Here is a 21,394-nt window from a genome sequence, read left to right as displayed (position 1 = left end):
TCTATAAAAAAAAACTTACATTTCGGCAACCCCCCCGACCACCGGCCATTGTCCTGGCAGGCGATAATTGGCTGTCCCTGCATCATATACTCCGGATTGCAATTGAACTGAACCACATCTCCCGCTCTATAGGGGGGCGTTCCTTGGGCGTAACCATTCTGTGGGGCTCCCGGATGGAAGCATTGAACCTCTGTCGGAAAACAAAATCATAATAACAATTCCACAATCCCAACCCCAGCAAACTTACCAACACACGATGGGAAAGGACCACCCCACTCGCCCGAGGGCAAACAAATCGCCTCGCTGGGACCCCTCAGCCCATAGCCCGGTGGACAGGAGAACGCCGCCCGGCCTCCGACTTCCCGCGAAAGGATTGCGACCCTCGGTGCCGACCCGTTGCTGCTGGCCTGAATCGGAACCTCACCGCACTCGACGCTTTCGCAAACCGGAAGCGGTGCGCTCCAATTTCCGCTCGGCAGACAGGTGATCTCCTGGGTCCCTATCAGGGCGTTTCCGTTGGTGCAAGAAAACATGACCCGGGTGCCCATCATCGTTTCCGTGGTGCTAGCGGAAAGACCTCGCCGCACCATGATTTCGTTGCAGTGCACCGGCTGAGGAAGGAAACAAATAAAAACAAAGCCGTCAATTAAGTTTTAGATTGACTAACCTAATTTTTTCGATGAGTTCCATGAAAAAGGTTTTTTTTAAGATAAAATCTACTGATGAAGAAGAACTAGAGAATGTTGTTGTTGGTGTATTTTGATAAATTGGCCTTAGGGACGGACGGTGTTTCATATCGCCAGTTCGATAATTAGAGAATGGTTTTTTTAAGTTTAGTTTTTTTAGTGGTTGGCTTCTAAAATCTAATTGTCCACAGATGTACGGCTTGTACATTAGAAGTGTTAAGATCGACGGGACATCAAATTGACGTAGTCAGAAAAAATATTGGTTTTGCCAGTTATTTTTAAATACCTAACAAGAACATGCGATTTTCACCCTACGAACCCTACGAAAAGGGGTATGATGCAAGACACTTGGTTTCTAATGAAAAATCAAATGAAAACGTTTAATTTTAAAGTTTTTATTGTTTTTGTGATGTCATAACGCATAAAGTACTAATTGCAGTAGTTTTTGGTTTTGTTTGAAATAAATTTTTCATTTTTTCTGTGAAAAATGTTTTTTACAAAATAAGCAAAAGGGAGCTGCATACATTTAGGGGTAAAAAATACTACACAAAATTCTACTAGCTGAAATCATAAAAATTAATGTTTGGATTGATGAAGTTTTGAAATAAACAATGCAAAACAATCATTTTCCAAAATATACATAGATACGAGATTTAAAAGGTGATTCATTGATTTGCATGTTGATGCGTTTTAGCCCAGACTGGTAACTGAATTATAAAAATATTTAAATATTCATTGAAAAAACAGGGTGATTGTCAAAAAAATATTTTTACACCGACCGTGTTGGTTTATTGAAGTAAAAACAAAATGGAGTTTCGAAAAATGTAAAAGAAAATAACTAGAATTTTTTTAAGTTTCTATAAGATTCAAAAACTTGAAAAAACTATCTCATGATGCGAGAAACTTATCATTTTGCTATCATCAAATCATTTTATTACATTTCATAAAATTTAAAATTGAATAAGTGTTGTGATACACAAATGTTGCATTTAACCGCAGACACCAGATACCGCCAAAATCAGCCTTCAGTGGTCAGTCTGGGTATCTGGTGTCAGCGATTTAACCTTGCTATTGCATGATGCCCGGTTTGACGGAATACCAGATCGATATAAATTTTCGCCTTGAAGTATAAAACGAATTTATGCAATTAAGCCAAACTTTTAGAATTCTCTATTTCAAACTTTTAGAAACTGTAAAATAAAAAGTAATATAGCCATAACAAATATCATTAAACCTTTTATATACCGATTTTTTTTGTTTGATTTCTGCCAAAGGTTGGAGCCCCTTGAATGAAGGATCAATTCTTCTTTTTTAGCGCCAAGAGAAGACGAAGAAAAAGATTATTTATATATTTGCAGGAAAGCAGAAGCAGCAGAGAGATAACTCGTATCCGGAGTAAAGTAAAATGCTCGAGTAAATTTCAGTTTTACTTTACATATGATAACTGAAGTAAGGAATGAATTTATTGCTCATTTTCATCACGTACTTGGTTGACATCATACAGTTATGCAATAATTACTGCCAAGCGAAAAAAAATATTGCTCGCAAATGGATCCATTTTGATCATTTATCAAATTAACTTAGGCCGAAACAAATATCAAATTTTTCTTTCGTCTCCTCCCCTCCTCGGACCACGGAAAGAAGTCGCTCAACGAGCCGGAAGTTTGTATGGGATTTTGAAACATTTTTTTCGGGAGGAACATGAAAATCTAGTTTTTCATAAATAATTTTGGTCCCCCTCGGCTGAGTTCTTTTGAATACGGTTTTCTTGATGTTTAAGTTATGACAAATATTTCATCCCAGTAACACATTTCGATAAGAGTTAAGATAAAAAAGTTATTATGCTTCATAATGGGATAACATTTAAAGCACTGTTTAAAGGTATTTATCATTGTCAAAATGTTCGACCACCCCGACCGGAAAACTCAATTTGAAATGCATGCTATTTCGTCAAATAATGACGGATTTCAACAATTTTTGTTGCGATAGATTGCAAAATCTTAAGATTTTTTCAATATATGCTTGCGAATCATAACCACATGGTGGTTTGGAAAGTAGTCCAGGTGAAACTATGGGGGAGATTTGGATTACTGGCTCCTTTTCCTGTTTTCTTCAAATCTTTTAGGAAAATTAACTAACAAAATCTTCATTCATGCAGTCTATTGTCCACGCTTTTCCACGGAGAAAGGGGAGGGGGTACAAATCTTGGGTACATTATCGATCATGTACATACATCGCTCTCTAGACTCTCTTTTGGATAACAGGCAGTAGCAATTGTACCACTTACCAGCCAATATAAAGTCTGCTTCATTTAATATTGGAACAAATTCTTTTGCTCATTGTGGCGCTCCTAGTGGACGGATTTGGAAACTTTTTTCACCCACGTGTCGGGAAATTCATTACCTTTCACCATGTATTTATGTCATAACACCAAACGATAGCATTTTGTAAATAACCGCCATGGAAGCCGAACGGAGAGATCAAATTGTGCAAGGTTTTCTTGAAAATCCATTGTTGTCGGCATCGAAGCTAGCTAAACAGCTTAAAATGCCCAGAAATACCGTATGGCGTGTTATCAAGCAGTACAAGGAAACATTGACGACGGCTCGGAAGCCGCATTCGAAGCGTCGGAGTGGAACTGTCGACCGGAAACTGCGTGGGAAAGTCATCAAGGCCGTCAAGAGGAATCCCAATCTTTCAGACCGCGATTTGCCAATAAGTTCCAGGCCGCTCACAGTACGGTGCGACGAATTCGTCTCCGGGAAGGAATAAGGTCATTCCGAGCCAGCAAACAGCCAAATCGGACGCTGAAACAGAACAATGTGGCCAGAATCCGTGCTCGAAAGCTGTACGACCAAGTGCTGACCAAGTTCGACGGATGTATTCTGATGGACGATGAGACCTACGTGAAGGCGGACTTTGGGCAAATCCCAGGTCAAAAATTTATTTGGCGACGGCTCGGGGGGATGTACCTGCAAAATTTAAGTTCGTGTTTGCGGATAAATTCGCCCGCAAGTACATGATTTGGCAGGGAATATGCAGTTGTGGACAGAAAACCAAAGTCTTTCTCACTGACAAGACAATAACATCAGAAGTCTACAAAAAAGAGTGCCTGCAGAAACGGATTCTGCCGTTTATTCGTGCCCACGACCGTCCAGTAATGTTTTGGCCGGACCTCGCAAGCTGCCATTACAGCAAAACGGTTATGGAATGGTACGCAACGAACGGGGTCAGCGTAATACCGAAGGACCTCAACCCCCCAAACTGCCCCCAGTTCCGGCCGATAGAGAAATACTGGGCACTCACGAAGCGGAGGCTTAAGGCAAAGGGAAAACTTGTTAGGAACATGACTCAAATGAAGAACTGGTGGAATCAAATCGCCAAAACGGTGGACGAAAAGGGTGTGCGCCGCCTAATGTGCCGTATTACGGGAAAAGTACGAGAATTTCTTCGAAACAGCAATGAATAATTTTTTTAATTTTTTTTATGAAAGAGTAAAGAAAATGCTACATTTGTATGAAAAACAAATTATGAATTCGTTAATAAATGACTGAACTACACGCAATTGTTTGTGTTCCAATATTAAATGAAGCAGACTTTAAATTGACTGCTCTCAAAAATCTTCCCTTTTGGAAGGCGAGCAGACACTTTTTTTTAAGAAATTGATTATTTAAAAAAGAAGGCCGAAACTATCCCTTTTGACTCCATTAGGGGCATTTACTGTATGAATTTTTAAGCTTCTAGAATCAATACTCCAATTTAAAAAAACTGACCAACAGAAGAATAAATCTCCTTAACATCTTTACAGAAATGAATAAAAACCAACTAGGTTCTTAAGAGACGAGAATATTATAATTTTTGAGCGCCAGAAAATAAGCTCTCATGATCGTTCAGTCATCTTGATCTCTAATGTTTGCATGATGTTCACATTGTACCTAAATTTTCAACATCCTCTATAATCAATTTTTAAAAGCGTTTTTACTTTAACTGGTTGACTCGATTCGAACAGAGCACCTATGACCAGGGCATGATGAGCGTTTTCTGCAGTAGAATCTAGCAGCGAATTCAACTCGATGAAGTCATCTGAATAATAAAGCTACATCTTTACTAGTTTCATCAGACGAGTTGGCCTATTGGTGAGACGTCCTCACTGTCACTTACCGTTTAGTGCAAAATCTATTGATCATGAATGGTAAATGAAAAAAATAGCCTCGACCAGGAATCTAACTCAAGTCCCTTGATTTTCTCTCCGACGTCTTACCAATATTTAGTATTAATATGTATAATCAAAACGTCGGCGGCATCAATTCTTGCCTGAACGAATATTTGCTGGCCACTTCGAGTTGCTGTTACGATATCATCGCGTTCACTGAAACTTGGTTGAACAACAGAACTATTTCTTGCCAGATTTTTAGTTCTGAAGTTTCGTTGCGATAGGGGCCCACGTAACAGCCGGATTAAATCAACCCTCTCGGCCGTGCTTATCAACGATCAATCCTTTGAGTGCTTGGAAATTGTGTGGACCTGCATGACCGAAAACTCTTCGTTAGTGTATATATCTAACTACCCGCCGCCCCCCCCCCCCCCCCCCACCCCCCTACGATTGCGTGCGAGACATGAATTTATATGAATGTTTTTCTCAGAGCCTTTTTAAACAACTGCCTTTAACTTGCTCTGAAGACGACCTCTTAGTCACCGGTGATTTTTATTTTCCGGGCATAAAGTGGTGCCCATCGCAGGTAGGTTTTCTGTATCCTGACCTACATGTCCTTCATTTTCAACTTCCTCGAACATTATAATCGACGCTATAAGCACCGCAACTCTCCGGACAATAACGATTGAATCAGCGCCTGCACCTCTTGTCAAGTGTGTTCGTCACCACCCTGCGTTGCTGATCTCGATGTAGATTTCCGTTTTTATCATAAATCACATGTGCCGAAACGTCCTGCTTCTAAAAATGCTCGAGTGCCTTGGATTACCAAAGATTTGTAACGCATGAAAACAACGAAGCGCAAAGCTCTTCGAAACTAAAACAGGCTCAAATCACCCTCCCTAAAATCTGAATTTCGCAAGCTCAATTTAGCGTTTAAAAAAGCCAGCGCCAAATGCTACCAGAATTACTTATTTCGATTGCAACGGAATTTTAAACAAAACCCTAAGTCTTTTTGGAAACACGCCAAAGACCAGCGGAAATAGTATGGATTACCAATTAACTTGTTTGTGGATGACGAGACGGCCTCGTCGGGCCACGATATATGCAATTTTTTTGCTATAAAGTTTTCTAGCGTCTTTAAATACCTTTTTAAACAACATCTCTCTAGATGAAGAAACTATTCTGAAGGCGACTGTTAAATTGAAAAATTCTGTTTCTCCGGGCCAGCTCATACCAGCTCCTTTTTTTATATGCCCCATTTAGTAATCCCTATCAAACGCATATTCGATGCATCTCTAGACAAAGCTGTCTTTCCGTCGTTGTGGAAGAATGCTTTTATGTTCCCGGTTTACACAAAAGGCGAAAGGAGGATATTAACTACAGATGAATATCGGCCTTGTGTGCAGTAGCTAAAAGTTTAAACTCGTTATCTTTGACCCAATTTTCTCGTTTTGCAAGCAATATATTTGTAATGATCACCATGAATTTATGCTCAAACGCTCTACGACTACGAACTTATTGACACTCACATCATTTGTGCAAGACATTTTTGCTGCCGGTTTTCAAGTCGATACAATTTACACCGATTTGTCGGCTGCTTTTGCAAGGTGAACCACGAAATACCAGTTACCTCATTGGACGCAAATTCTCTGTAAGGTAAGGTAACTCATGTTCCAAACAATTCGCTGCCACATCAGGCGTGCCTCAAGGCAGCCACCTAGGCTCAGTAGTGTTCCTGATTTACTTCAATGACGTGCTTTTACTACTTGACGGTCCAAAACTCGCCTATGCAGATGATCTGAAGCTTTTCTACACTATAAAATGTTCTGGGGATACTGTACTTTTACAGCGACAGTTTGACAATTTTGCCATATGTTGCGACGACAACTGCCTGCCATTAAACTGCAAAACATGCTTGGTCATCACCTTTTCTCGAAAACGGCTTCCCGTAACTGCTGATTGTTTTCTTGTAGACCAGACAATTGCTCGAGCAAAGCACTTAAATGATAAGAGTGTAATTCTTGACCAAAACGGTTGAACTTTAAGACGTACAACCTCCAGGACTGAGAAATCGGAACTATCAGCTTCACATTCCTATTCGCCATTAGTGTTAAATTGAAACTCTTCAAAGCTCTCATCCTGCCACATTTCGTTTTCGGTGCTGAATTAATTTTGAATGCTTCGGAGCTTTTAATGAATCGTTTTCGTTTAGCTTTGAACTGCTGTGTACGTTATATTTTTAATATAAACCGGTTTCATAGAGTGAGTCATCATCATCAACAGCTGCTGGGTTGTCCTTTTAAAGTTTTTTACAAATATAGAGCTTGTATGTTCTTGCACAAAATTGCTCAAACAGGAATACCATCTTATCTTTATGAAAAACTTACAAGATCTCGAAGCTCTCGCGTCGGTCATTTTATTATCCCTCGTCACCATACTGAGTCTTATAGTCGATCCATATTTGTCAGGGGCATAAGTATCTGGAATCAACTTCCTAGTTCCTTACGAAACTGTAATTCTTTCATAACATTTAGACGAGATTGCAAACATTTTTTTTAACCAGTACCCAGACTTCAAAAACCAGTACCTAGTTTTGTATAGCTCTTTAGTTGTTTTGAAATTAGTCAGAGAATGACCTTAATGAATACTTTGTAGCACAAATTGTAGTGAATTATAAGAAATTAAATTACCTTAAACTACATGAGTTGATAAATGAATAAATAAATAAATAAATAAATATTGAATCATGTTAATTGGAATGTTTACTGATGAATTGAAGCATTTTACGATATTTTCTGCTGTAAAATATGCATCTACCCACAGTTTTAATTTTTCATGTTTTTTTCGCACGATTTTTGTGCTAATTGTTAAACAAAACCTTAAGATTCCTTCTACGGCAAATAAGGTTTCGCGTCAGAACAAAGCATTTTTCGTATCGGGTTTCTTTACGAAACGTTTGTTGGACAATTTAAACACCATGATTTTGGATCGTGCAAAAATTGGTCCGCTCAATCTCCTTCTGTCCCATTATTGTACATAAGTCCAATGCAAGATTTGTATGGAAATTTCAAATTTATTAATTTGTATGCATTCAAAAACTTTGTTCGCTTGTTTTTACTGCCAAAATTACCAACAATTTTTTAGGAAAATTCAGGACTCAATAAATTGGTCCTGAATTAATTTGTACGGGAATTGAAAATTTTCATTCAAATATCACCAGAGATACCTGTAATTTTACAATACTTTTCAATGGATTTTGATTTTTTGTTTGGAAATGGTTATAACTTTTTTCGTGAAACCCCTTTGCTTTTTTTTTCTTTTTCTCGGGATTTTCATCCCGAAGGATGATTCATCCCTCAAACCCCTTTGCATCTCCTCATGTTGGCAAAAAAAAAAATGAAGCTTAAGAATAGGTAAAATCAATATCTAATCAAAGACAAACTTCCTTTCAAGCCAAACAAGCTATTTCTTCAAGAACTTTGACAGTTTCATGTGCTTGAAAATATCTGCTACCTTTCCCCTTCCTTTTGACGTATAAAACTGCTGTCCCGGAAGCTGCTTGTAGTCGGCTTTGACGTAGGTTTCGTCGACCATTACCACACAGTCAAACTTCGTCAGCATCGTCGTGAACAGCCTCCGGGATCGCTCTTTGGCCGTCGTATTTTGTTTATCATCGCGATTTGGAGTCACTACCTTCTTGTAAGTCGATAGTCCGGCTCGTTTTTTGGCTCGATGCACGATTGTAGACGATACACCCAGCTTATTTGCGGCATCTCGGAGAGAGAGGTTAGGGTTTCGCTTGAAACTACCGGCAACTCTTAAAACTTTTTTGGATTTACCTATCCCGCATAAAACCCGATGTCTCTGAAGAAGCTGTTAAAGCCATGGTTCAGGCCAACCTTGGGGTGGACGATGTCAACGTGGTAAAATTAGTCCCCCGAGGGAGTGACACTACGTCGTTCCGCTTCATTTCCTTCAAGGTTGGAATTTCACCGGACTTAAAGCTTAAAGCGATGGAGCCGCAGTCTTGGCCGAAGGGATTATTCTTCCGTGAATTTATGGACTATAGCTCTCGACAATTTCGTGGACCGCTATAGATGCTACCATATTCGACAACCGCTGGGGTCTACAAGTAAATATAATTGGACATCGGGACGCACCACTCATGCCAATTTGGAAGCTCTCTTACCTGACCACCGACGACCGCTTGTTCCTGCCTTAAGTCGTCCCGTCTGTCGGTCTGGTGGTCAAGGGGGAGGCTTCCGATTGCCATGCCACGGCAAGTATTTGTATCATCTGAGCAATTCACCTAGTCACAAAACCATGCTTTCCAGTTACATCACATACACGTCGGATCAGATGCCTTCTTCACTTTCACACGATAATGCTGATTGCTCGCAGATTGGTTTTCCGGGGTGCATCGAATTAAGCACAGTGGAGGCCCCCGAGCCCTTCGTCACAGTCGCGCAGATTCCAGCCAGCGTCAACAGTCGCCCCGGCCCTGTGTTCGAAGTAGGCAACGGGGCTCTCCAGCCTGTGAATTCAGGCAAGTACCATTCTTTCCCTCCCGCTTCGTTCAGTGATTGCCTCTCAAATTGCAGCTCCAATCCTATCGATCATCAAGCCATATCACGACAATTACCTGATGCATCCAATTCATCTAATTTTCTGCGCTTGTACTATCAGAACGTGCGTGGATTGAAATCAAAAATCGCTGAATGCTTCGTTGCTTCATCGGAGCTTGGCTATTGTTTAGGTAAAGGTTAGCGAGTCAGTGGTAGTGTACAGTTAAGAAACAAGAACAGACATACGTCAAAAGTTGATCACCCCGAAAGTGATCTAAAAAGGCTTTTGTGAGAATTATGCTCTGTTCAATACAGAGCGCAGAGCGTAGAAACACTCAAGTTAAAAGTTTTTACTAATTCCTCTCCATAATGTTCACCACTACAAACTATTGCTTCACTAGTGTAGGATAAACAGAATGTTCTCCTGCTTGCCACTTTTTACACAACGCAATTATGAACACAGATCAAACCAATCCGCCGTGTTGACTACATCGTACAAATAAACCCCAATCAATCAAACCGAGGAATAAAAGTTGTGTTTTAAGTAAAGCAAACTGAATCGTCGCGAGTTAACTAAATCGTGTCCGAAATTGTGTTCCGGCCCCAAAACATTTGGTCCTTCGAACCGGATGACCGTCCGGAAAAGTGGTTCCGGAACAATAAAAATCGGACATTTAGTGAAGACCGCCGCTCGCTCAGCAGCAAAAGTGTGAACCATTTTGCACTCACGAATTCGCCATCGCTGTGCTGGACTGAAGTGATTGTTGTTGAAGACAATTAAAGTGCATCGCTTAGGACGCTAACTTCGCTTGGCTTGGATGCAATTAAGTGCATCGGACTCTAGTGTCAGCCATCGCGATATTTGAACAATAAGTGATACTCGGAATACCTGAAGCATACTGGTGAAGTGAAGCCAATACCTAGGACAGCTGATCTAACAGCAACGAAGCAGAGGACAGCTGATTGAACAGCAGCGCACAGAGGACAGCTGATTTACAACCAGCAAACAACGCAACGTCTGAAGGAGCAGTTTATTGGAATTGAGCAAGGAACTATTGAAAAAGGCTTGATGCATGAGGCCAGAAAGAGTGAATTAATAAAGAATTAAAGTGTGAATTGGTCTTTTAAGTTGCATGAAGTGTGTGCCCTGTCCGTTAAACTAGAATTGGTCTTGGTAATTGATTGGCATTTTTACTTTGCATTTTACACTGGTTGTGCCCACTCGCTGCTGTCAATATCGGGTTGCTAAGTCTCATAATTCGCGTCGCGATCGGATGGAACGTCGAGTTGATCAAAACTAAGTGCAAATACCCTAAGTCAGAAGCACATAAGGTGCATGTCAGAGCACATTAAGGTGCAAGTCAGAAGCACAGAAGGTGCAAGTCAGATATTTTGGTCAGAACTATTCAATACTGGACGGATTGGGTCCAAGGTGTTTGAGTTTGTCGGAAAATACAAGTTTGTTGAAAAATTTAAGTTTGAGTCAGAGATCTTATCAGAATTAAGTCTGAATCAGTTTGTGTCGGAATTCTTAAGTGAATATTGTTGGAATCTTGTTTGAAACTTGTCAGAATTGAGTCTGAGTTAAAATTTAAGTTCTTGTCAGAAATCTTGTCTGAATATTGTCGGAAATCTCTTTCTGAAATATTGTCAGAAATTAAGTCAGTGAAATTTGGTCTGAAACTTGTTAGAAATTGAGTCAGTTTACAAGTCGTCTGAAAAATTGTCAAATATTAAGCCTGTGTCAGAAAACAAAGCGTCAGTTTAAGAACTTGTCTGAAGGTACAAGTTTGAATTCGTCAGAAACTCGAAGCCTGAGTCAGTTATAAGTAATTCTGTATTGGACGAATCGGGTCCAAGGGTGTCTGATTTGTCAGAAATTGAAATTCGTTCGATATTTTGTCAGAATTTAAGAATCAATTCCTGAACTTCAACAGTTATTACGCCTCCGTCAGTTTTTGTGTCAGAATTTCGTCAGTTTTGGGCAAATTTGGTCCAAGTTTGTCAGATATTTTGGAAATTGGAAACTATTTTCTACATTTGCCCACACTTGGGTTGAATCGCTGCTTTTTCAGCTCTGAAAGGTCAGAGTGTTTGAATTTAAGTTAGAAGTGGACAAAGTTTCCGGTCAGAATGGCGAAAAATGTTCAGTTGAAGTTGTTACAAAAAAGAGAACGGCAAATAGTGCTTCTTATGGACAGTGCCGAACGATTTATTCAGAACTACGAACCAGAACGTGATGAGTGTCAGATTGCTTCAAGGCTCGGAGCCTTGGAGCCTGTGTTTGATGAGTTTCATGAAGTGCGCAGTAAAATCGAGCTGATCTTTTATGAGAGTGAAGAGAAGAAGGCCAAGGAGCTCTACGGTGACGCCAAAGATGAAGCTGAAGCACAACGTGAGGAAGAAAACGACAGGCTGCTGCTGAGTTTTGAAGACCGTTTCTTCCAGTTGAAGGGTGCCCTGTCGAAACTTCAAAACAAACCCGAGCGAGCTCCGAACGTAGATGACTCTTCACACAGTCAAGGCCATGCCTCCATGGGGTCAAGAGTTAAGCTGCCAGAAATCCGATTGCCCAGTTTTAGTGGAAAACTTCGCGAATGGGTTTCATTCCACGACAGTTTTCAAAGTTTGATCCACAACAACGGTCAACTCGCACCCATGGAGAAGTTCTCATACCTCAGGTCATCATTAAGCGGCGAGGCACTCGAAGAAGTTCTCTCTATCGAACTCTCAGACGTCAACTACACTGTCGCCTGGGAGATTCTAACAGAGCGCTATGAGAACAAGAAGCTGATAGTGAAGGCGTACCTAGACGCACTATTTTCACTCGAACCGATCAGAAAAGAAGGGTATGAGAGCATCAACAATCTCATAAGTGAGTTCGAGAAGAACTTGATGATGCTGCAGAAGGTCGGCGAGGACACTGGTGGTTGGAGCACAATTCTGGCACACATGCTCTACTCGCGACTGGACTCTGTCACCTTAAGAAGCTGGGAAACACAACACAACTGCAAAGAAGTACCCAAATACGAGGACATGAGGAAGTTTCTGCGCAGCTACTGTTCCGTCCTGCAGTCAGTTGCTCCCGCCAAAGAACCCCAATTCAATGTCGCAGATCATCGTCAGCCAAGAGCCCAATCAGCGAGCTACACGACATTTAAGTCCTCAAACCAGTGTCCATTTTGTAGTGAACCGTGGCACTCACCGTTTCACTGCCAGAGATTCCTTCGATTGAAGATATCAGAACGTGTTGAAGCCGCCAATCGAAGTCGAGTCTGTAGAAATTGCCTGCAGCCTGGTCATTTTGCGACGAACTGCACTCGTAGCAGTTGTCGGTTGTGTCAACAAAAGCATCACACTATGTTGCATGCTACGCGATCCTCCGTTCCAAATCCGTCGAATCCGAGACTCAGTCAACTGTCAAATGCACAACCTATTCAAGAAAGCACCCATATTAATCCACAGCAAGCCTATCAACAGCAAAGACAACAAACCATGCCAATAGTTACGGAAACACACACTCAACCACTAAATGCAACACACAATTCACCAAAAACAACCACACAAATCAATTCACCTATGCCAAGCACAAGCCAAAGCTACGTAGCACTATCTGTTAAGCCTGCATCGAATACTCTGCTTCCTACCGCACTTATCAAGATCAAAGACCGCTATGGTAACGCTCTGGAAGCCAGAGCCCTGTTAGACTCTTGTTCGCAACACTGTTTAATGACAGAAGAGTTTTCGAGAAAGCTGAAGCTCGAAGAAACACCCACGTTTTTGTCAGTCCAGGGTATTGGGTCGTCTGAGTCAGTTTCAACGAAGACCATACATGCTGAAGTCTGTTCACGTTCGCCAAAAATATCTGGCTTCCGAGAAACTATGCAGTTCTTTGTGTTGCCCAAACTCACGCTGCAGCTACCTTCGTCATCGTTTCATCCTTCGCCCATGTCGATTCCCGATTCCTCTTTGCTAGCTGATCCTTACTTCCACGAATCAAAGCGGGTCGATGTCGTCATTGGTGCCGAGTATTACTTAAATTTGTTGAAGAATGAGCGAAGAAAAGTCACTAAGAATGGTCCCATGCTTCACAACTCTGTTTTTGGTTGGATTGTGTCAGGTCGAGTGGTCGAATCTCCGGAAAACGTTTCACATACACTATTCTGTTATTTAAGAAACTCCAGAAGCAGCTCACATGGTAATAGGAGCTGGAAACATGCCTCATCAAGAGCACGAACTCCATTGAAGATTCCACAGCAAGAAATTAAGCAGAAAGTTTTGTCGGTACCCTACCCAAGAATGAGTCAGATTTGTGTCAGTCAGAAAGATCCATACGATTACGTCACATATGCTATGGCAGAATTGATGAATTCAGTTTGAATGTCATCAAGAAAGATTTTGCATGAATGCGACAGAAATGTTAAGTCAGAGTCAATTAATTCAATTTGAATGTCATTAAGAAAAACTTGAGAAGAATTAGTCTGAAAATTCTAGTGAAAGACAATCGATATTTAAACAAAGCGATCCTTACTGAAGTATCCCTGTACGAGTCAAAAGTTGGATTCTACAGAATTCAAGTTAAGTTCAAACCCCTTAAGTACTCTTGATCTCCCTTAAGCCCAATCTTTACAGAAATCAAACGAAATTGAAGAGAAGCAAAGGTTTTTTAAGTCCACTCATAACCTCTGAAGTTCCCCCAAGGCGATTAAAGAATCATACTTTCTTGAGCACCCGAAGCATATCGTATTAAGAATCAAATCGCATAAGAAGCAGATCGCCTAAGGTTCAAATCGTTGAAGTTTCCTCGTATCATTCAAATTGACACTATCATGTGAAGGAACCATACTAAGTTATCTATCAAATCTGTTGAAGTTTGCCATCATATCTGCTGATTAACCATCTTCGAGTCAGTTGAATTTTACTTACGATTAAAACAAAATCTAGTTGACGAATCATTGTCAGCAGAAGGCTCACCCCATGCTCCATCCTTGTGAGAAGAGTTTCACTACCTTGTTTTAATATCAAAGGCTCCCGAGAAATTTTAAAAGGATGTCATCATTGCAATGAAAGGGGTCTGACGTCATGGAAGGGTGTGCGGAGGCCCAGCGCTTTCGCATTCAGGGAAGTTCCAATCTATTCAGGAATTTTACAAAATGCTAAGCACTTTCCTTATGTACCCAGGTCAACACCAAACACCCACGCATCCATCAAGCATTTGTGGAGGGAGCTTTAAGTCGAGTAAATCGACCCCTATGTCCGAGGTTCACATTCCAACTGAAGGTCAGCATCCGATTCACTCCGTTGATACAGCGCCCCGTGAGCAACAAATCCAGATCGACGACTGCAGGCCATCGAAGTTTCCATCGCTTCATCATGAAGATTAAGCAATCACATCCGCCGTTGGTCCAACATCACGGGTATTGATCGGCGCAACATCTAGCAGTAACAGCCGGGTAATTCTACGATGATTGCACGCGCACCGAATTCCTCTTGCACTCCAGACTAGCAGATCATCCACCGGGTCGAGTAACCTATCTAGGTCTGAGAAGATCCGGAACTAGCAGTATGTCGCAGTCATTCCACTTCCGTGACATAAACAATCATTAGCAGTAAGGTTCACAATGTCACAATTCGCTGGAGATCCGTATATCTTCCGGAAAAAGGAGTAAACCACCAGGGTCAGCACGCAGGTAGCAACAACAGCGGTTATTCTACAAAAAAGGGCAATCACATTCGAATTCCGGTAGCCAAGAGTTTCACCAATTACTTACCTGGTTTTAAGGAGTATCATCGTATCGGAATTCCTGTCGAATGCATGTCAGTCCGGTTCCAAGACACGAAACATCGAAGAAGCACCTAGCCAGCATCCAGCAGCAACCCCAACATTCTTCAAATTGCTGAAACATTTTTCGTCTCCAATAAGCGGCTCCAGTTCGGCGTTCACCCAGCGAAAAACTACACCACACCACACAACACATACCTAAAGGATAGGAAAACATTAGGATTATGCGAAACAGCAAAGCAAAACAGAAAACAGACTACTTACCGTTAGAACGAAACAAGCAGATAACAATGCGGCCAATGTAAACAAGTACCGTTTGAATTTGTGTTGAAATGATATTTCAAGGCGGGCGGCATATGTTTAGGTAAAGGTTAGCGAGTCAGTGGTAGTGTACAGTTAAGAAACAAGAACAGACATACGTCAAAAGTTGATCACCCCGAAAGTGATCTAAAAAGGCTTTTGTGAGATTTATGCTCTGTTCAATACAGAGCGCAGAGCGTAGAAACACTCAAGTTAAAAGTTTTTACTAATTCCTCTCCATAATGTTCACCACTACAAACTATTCGCGATTTCGAAGCTGATTTTTGACAGATCGTGTGCGTGCAAAAAATGTAAACAAACAGGGGGAAAAACTAGCTAGTAATAAATCATTATTTTCTCTGATTTGGTTAGGGTTTTTCAGAAAATGATGGATACAAATTTAAAGTAGAAGATTCAGAGATTATTGTGAGCTACAGGAAAAAATGTATATGTTCCGTGAAGCATCGCAAATGGACATAAAAAAAGGTCAATTTTTTACTACGCCAAAAACTCTTCAGAGTATTTCACATATTTCTGAATGAAAACTCAAGCCAAATACACATTTTCAATTGCAGTTTGTTAAAGAAGAAATCAATTAACATTCCTTCAAAATTTGGGGAAGAACCAACAATTGGTAAGCTAGAATAAGAATATTCGAAAAAACATAAATTTTTGATATTTTCTATTAGGTTTCCTTCTGCAGCTGCATACAATCAGGCGTAATAATTTTAAAGCTGTAAGGCGGATTTGGATATTTGATGGTGGTAAAAATGCCATGGAAAAAATATACCCTTGAATAAATACACAATTTAAGTTTACTTTGACGGTATGCAATTGACATCGTTCAATGGTTATATCATGTTTTGTACTTTATCGGACCTTATATGATTTTTTTGGAGAAATTTTTATTAAAAATTAAATTTATACAACCACTAGCCGTAAAAAAAATTAAAATTAAAATTTAACACTTTATACTGTCTTAGGCTGAAACTATTCAAATTTTTATATAACGTATTCATTAAATGTTACAACTAAACCAAATCCAATAGTTTAAAGTAACAAATTGTTCATGCATACAGACCGACGAGAAGCGCATAAAGTTTAATATAAAGATATGATACACCAATATTGATAATTGGAAAAATTAAAAGTTAAGAAATTGAACGAAAAGATTGATTTACATGTTAGTTTTTTCTGACCAACTGACTATTTTAAAATGGAGCTATCAGATAGAATTGACTCTTCTACCAGGCTAATTTATTCTAATTTAATTGAAAACAAATTTAAATTTTTCAAAGGACTGTTTTTTTTCATAATTATTTAGATTTATGAAAACTTAACTCGAAGCAATGTAATGTCGTCTATAATTTATCGTTCACCCAGAATGTTGCTCACGCTTCATCGTACTACCCCAGATGGCAGCAGCGCAGCTTCGAAATAGCGGATTGCTTCACTAGTGTAGGATAAACAGAATGTTCTCCTGCTTGCCACTTTTTACACAACGCAATTATGAACACAGATCAAACCAATCCGCCGTGTTGACTACATCGCAGTGATTGAATTTTGCTGAGCATGAGTTGATCAACCATCTCTCGCTCAACGCTTTACTCGGAAGCAAAGGTTGCTTTGAGGCAGCGAAAACGACAAAACCGATGATGTATACGCTCTCAACTTGGCCGCCTTCATGAAGCAATATACATTCGAGGCAGCGAATCCAAAAAACCAAACGAATGGCTCTCACTCATCTCCTGTCACAACCACAACCTTGAGGGAACCGAATTCAAAAGGCAGAGCAAACCCGAGTCTCCTCGTTTGTGCCTGGATCGAATGCGTGAGGTTTTTCTGCTATTGCTATTATTGCACAGCAACCGCACGCAGGCAGCTAGTTTTTTCATTTCTTTTTCTTCCCCCCTCTTTCACCATACGTTGCGGGCCGTGCAACGCAATAAGTTCGGTTGTTTTTGTTGTTGCCTCAACCTTTGCGGTCGGCTCGAGTTATTCAAATTCAACAACGTAAATGAGTATGTGTGCCTCGTCTTCTTCATGCATCATGTAGCAACCGAACGTTGAGAGAGTTCGTTCGGGGCAGCAAACGGATAGTGTCTCTCAGAGCAGATCCTCCTCATTGGGGGAGGTTTGAATGAATGTATATGTATCGTCTCCTGTATAGCTATGCGAGGCCTCAAAGTGTGTATTTTGAATGCCTCTGATGAGAAAATTGGTGAGGATTTCAATCACTGCTACATCGTACAAATAAACCCCAATCAATCAAACCGAGAAATAAAAGTTGTGTTTTAAGTAAAGCAAACTGAATCGTCGCGAGTTAACTAAATCGTGTCCGAAATTGTGTTCCGGCCCCAAAACAGCTATGAAATTTACTCCTTCACTGAAACCTGGCTCGATTCTTCTGTACCGTCTAGTCAGCTATTTTGTTCTGACTATAACGTGTTTCGTTGTGACAGAAGTAGTGCCAATAGTCGTCGCAGTAGAGGTGGTGGGGTCTTGATAGCGGTATCAAATAAGCTTAGCGCATCAATCGTAACTTTTAACACTGATAGCGTAGAAAATTTATGGGTTAGAGTGTCACATGATAACAGCTCATTTCTGATCGGAACCGGATATATACCTCCAGAAAAAAGTTACGACTGTTCAATCATCGATTTGCACGTTGACATGCTATCAGAGGCTAGACTACGATACCCTGCGTGTAATGTTATTCTTCTTGGTGACTTCAACCAATCGCAATTGTTTTGGATTCCTGGCCAGAACAACACCATGGTGTTAGATTCTGCCTCAGTGATAAACACAGCTAGTGCTTCACTCTTGGATGGAACGACTCTGAATGAAATGAAACAGCGAAACGGGATTCGAAATTCTCAAAATCGAACGCTGGATTTGGTTTTCGTGGATGAATCTAATCTGATCAGCCCCATCATCGAGGCCAGCAATGTCGTCGTACCTATAGACGTGTACCACCCTCCTTTGGAGTTCGAAATTACATTCCCGAGTCCTATCGCATTTGTTGAAGATTTCGATGCATCAGCTCGTGACTTTAATCGCGCGGATTTTGATGCTATGAACCGTGTTCTGTCTGAAGTCGACTGGTCCAATATCCAAAGTTGCTTTGACGTAGATGTAGCTGTTAATACATTTAACGCGATTCTGGATGACGCTTTCGATCAATCCGTACCCTTGATGCGACCTCCTCTTCGACCTCCTTGGACTAACGCTCACCTGAAACGATTGAAAAAGACACGTTCGAAATTGTTGCGGATGTTTTGTAACTCCAGATGCCCATTTGCGAAAATCAACTTGAACGCTGCTACTAAACAATACCGAATATATAATCGGTTGTGCTATCGCCGTTATGTGGAACGTACTCAAAGCGAGCTTTGTCGAAATCCAAAACAGTTTTGGAAATTTGTAAACTCTAAACGAAAGGAGTCCGGGCTTCCAGCTATCCTCAAATTAAAAAATCGCATTGCCACGTCGCCCGCTGATAAATGTTGCCTTTTCGCGACGCATTTCGCCAGTGTCTTTTCAGTGGAATCGCCAACTGCCGATCAATTAAACGCCGCTGTAACACGATTACCCATCGATGTGTTGGATCTGGATGTTTTTGCTGTTCGCGAGGAAATGGTTTTAGAAGCTATCAATAATTTAAAGAACTCCACTTCAGCTGGTCAGGATGGAATACCTGCATGCGTATTGAAAAACTGTCGCGCTTTGTTGGTAAAACCACTTACGCGCATTTTCAATCAGTCTCTCCAACAGCAAAAATTTCCTACCATCTGGAAAAAATCGCTTATGAGCCCAGTACACAAAAAAGGTGACAAGCAAGATGTTCTTAACTACCGCGGAGTCACATCGCTAGCTGCCTGTTCGAAAGTATTTGAGAGGATCGTCAACGATGTCATGTTTTCAGCTTGCCGGAACTGGATCTCTGAGAATCAGCATGGATTTTTTCCTAAACGTTCGGTAACTTCAAACCTGATGGTTTTCACATCCTTCTGCATATCCAACATGGATGGCGGGAAACAAATCGACGCGATATATACCGATATTTCGGCGGCATTTGATTCTGTAAACCACGATATTCTCCTGAAAAAATTGCATCGACTTGGCTTTTCCGAACGATTGTGTGCATGGATCAGAAGCTACCTAACGGATCGTCGATTGGCTGTAAGAATTGGTTCTGCTGAATCCTCTGACTTTACTCCAAAGTCTGGGGTACCCCAAGGCAGCAATTTGGGTCCTTTATTGTTTACACTATTCTGTAACGACATTAATTTTTTGCTCACTGGATGTGGAGTTCTCCTATACGCGGACGACCTGAAAATATTTTTAGTCATAAACAACCAAGCTGATTGTTATGAATTGCAACGATTCTTGGACACAGTTGTGAACTGGTGCGCTAATAATTTACTTGTTTTGAGCGTAGCGAAGTGCTGTATTATCACATTTGGGCGTATGAAAAATCCATTCATGCATCACTACAATATTCTGGGCGAGCAGTTGCATCGTGTTGACGAGATTAAGGATCTTGGCGTTTTATTGGACAACCGTATGACTTTTAAGCGTCACTATTCTGTGGTACTCGAAAAGGCAAATCGTATGCTGGGATTCATTATGCGTTTGAGCAAAGAATTCACTGATCCGATTTGCTTGCGAGCTTTGTATTGCTGTCTGGTGCGTTCAATATTGGAATCTGCGAACCTGATATGGTGGCCGTTCGAAGCTGCATGGACAGCGCGTTTTGAAGCAATTCAACGTCGGTTCGTTCGTTATGCTCTTCGTGAGCTACCTTGGGAGAATCCATTAAATTTACCTCCATACGCACATCGATGTGCCCTGCTTGGTCTTCATACGCTGTCGGATCGTCGTTCCATCGGTCAATCGATGTTCGTGGCAAAGATTCTTCGGAACGAAATTGACTGCTCCTGGATACTCTCTCGCTGCAATATTTATTTTAATGTCTTCGACTTCAATGTATCAATTTCAACTTTTAGACGCCGCATTGAATCTGACTTGAGTGACCAACTAAGAACTTAGGAATAGTATCATGTTATGTACAAATAATATTAAGTAGATCATTAAGACACCTACATGTGTCAGATGATTTTATATTAAATAAACAACAATAAAGAGTTCCTTCTCAGCCTTTGGCAAGATCGGTCGCGTTTTTTCGTATTCGATTCTCTCCTAAAAGGCTAACGACCCCCAAATTTGGATGTGTGCTGAAGTTTAACGCGAATTAGTCATGAGTCCGTCTCCCGGAGACCATCCGGATCGGACATTACCCGAATGGTTGGACCCGCAGAACCTGCACGGACGCCTCTACTACCTATTTTTAACAGCAAAGCAAGGACACAAACTACCTAACCCATTTGTCGTTGGAAAATCAATCGAAAAGCAGTCAGGAAAAGTTGAAGGCGCGTTTTTTGATCATGTACGGAAATGGTACGTGATCAAACTACGGAACAAAGACCAAGCAAGACATTTGGCACAGCTGAATCAACTGCTGGACGGAACACCGATAGAAATAGGAAGACACCCAAATCTGAACCAACGCAAGTTTGTGGTAAGATGTCAAGAAGCTAGTGACATGACTGAAAAGGAATTACTTGTTGAACTAGCATCCCAAAAAATCACGGAGGTACGACGCATAACAAAGAAAACAGCAACAGGCATAAGCGGAACACCAACTCTGGTGTTAACAATAAACAGCACCGTTATCCCAGAGTATGTGAACTTTGGACTCTTGCGAGTCCGTACACGAGTGTATATTCCTCAACCCTTACTGTGTGGACTTTGTTTCACATACGGTCATCCGAAAAAACGTTGCCCAAACGAACGCAGATGTCGAATTTGCAGCAGCTCAAAACATGACAGCAGCGAATGTCCCGGT

The 21,394-nt window shown here is 40.9% G+C and overlaps 1 protein-coding gene across 2 annotated transcripts in view; it reads right to left on the bottom strand.

Moving 5' to 3' along the window:
- The window catches only part of LOC129748269 (protein lev-9), a 122,152-nt gene that overhangs the window by 11,704 nt on the left and 89,054 nt on the right, over nucleotides 1-21,394 (bottom strand). For both annotated transcript variants that reach the window (XM_055742808.1, XM_055742809.1), the window contains 2 exons: nucleotides 248-611; nucleotides 20-190 (listed from right to left, as the gene is read on the bottom strand). In XM_055742808.1, coding sequence (XP_055598783.1) covers nucleotides 20-190; nucleotides 248-611 — 535 coding nt within the window. The remainder of the gene's footprint in view (nucleotides 1-19; nucleotides 191-247; nucleotides 612-21,394) is intronic.

The sequence above is a fragment of the Uranotaenia lowii genome, chromosome 2 (assembly GCF_029784155.1).
Source record: "Uranotaenia lowii strain MFRU-FL chromosome 2, ASM2978415v1, whole genome shotgun sequence".
In the NCBI taxonomy this organism is placed as follows: domain Eukaryota; kingdom Metazoa; phylum Arthropoda; class Insecta; order Diptera; family Culicidae; genus Uranotaenia; species Uranotaenia lowii.
The sequence above is the reverse complement of the archived record's forward strand: the minus strand, read 5'-3'. Positions and strand labels throughout refer to the sequence as shown.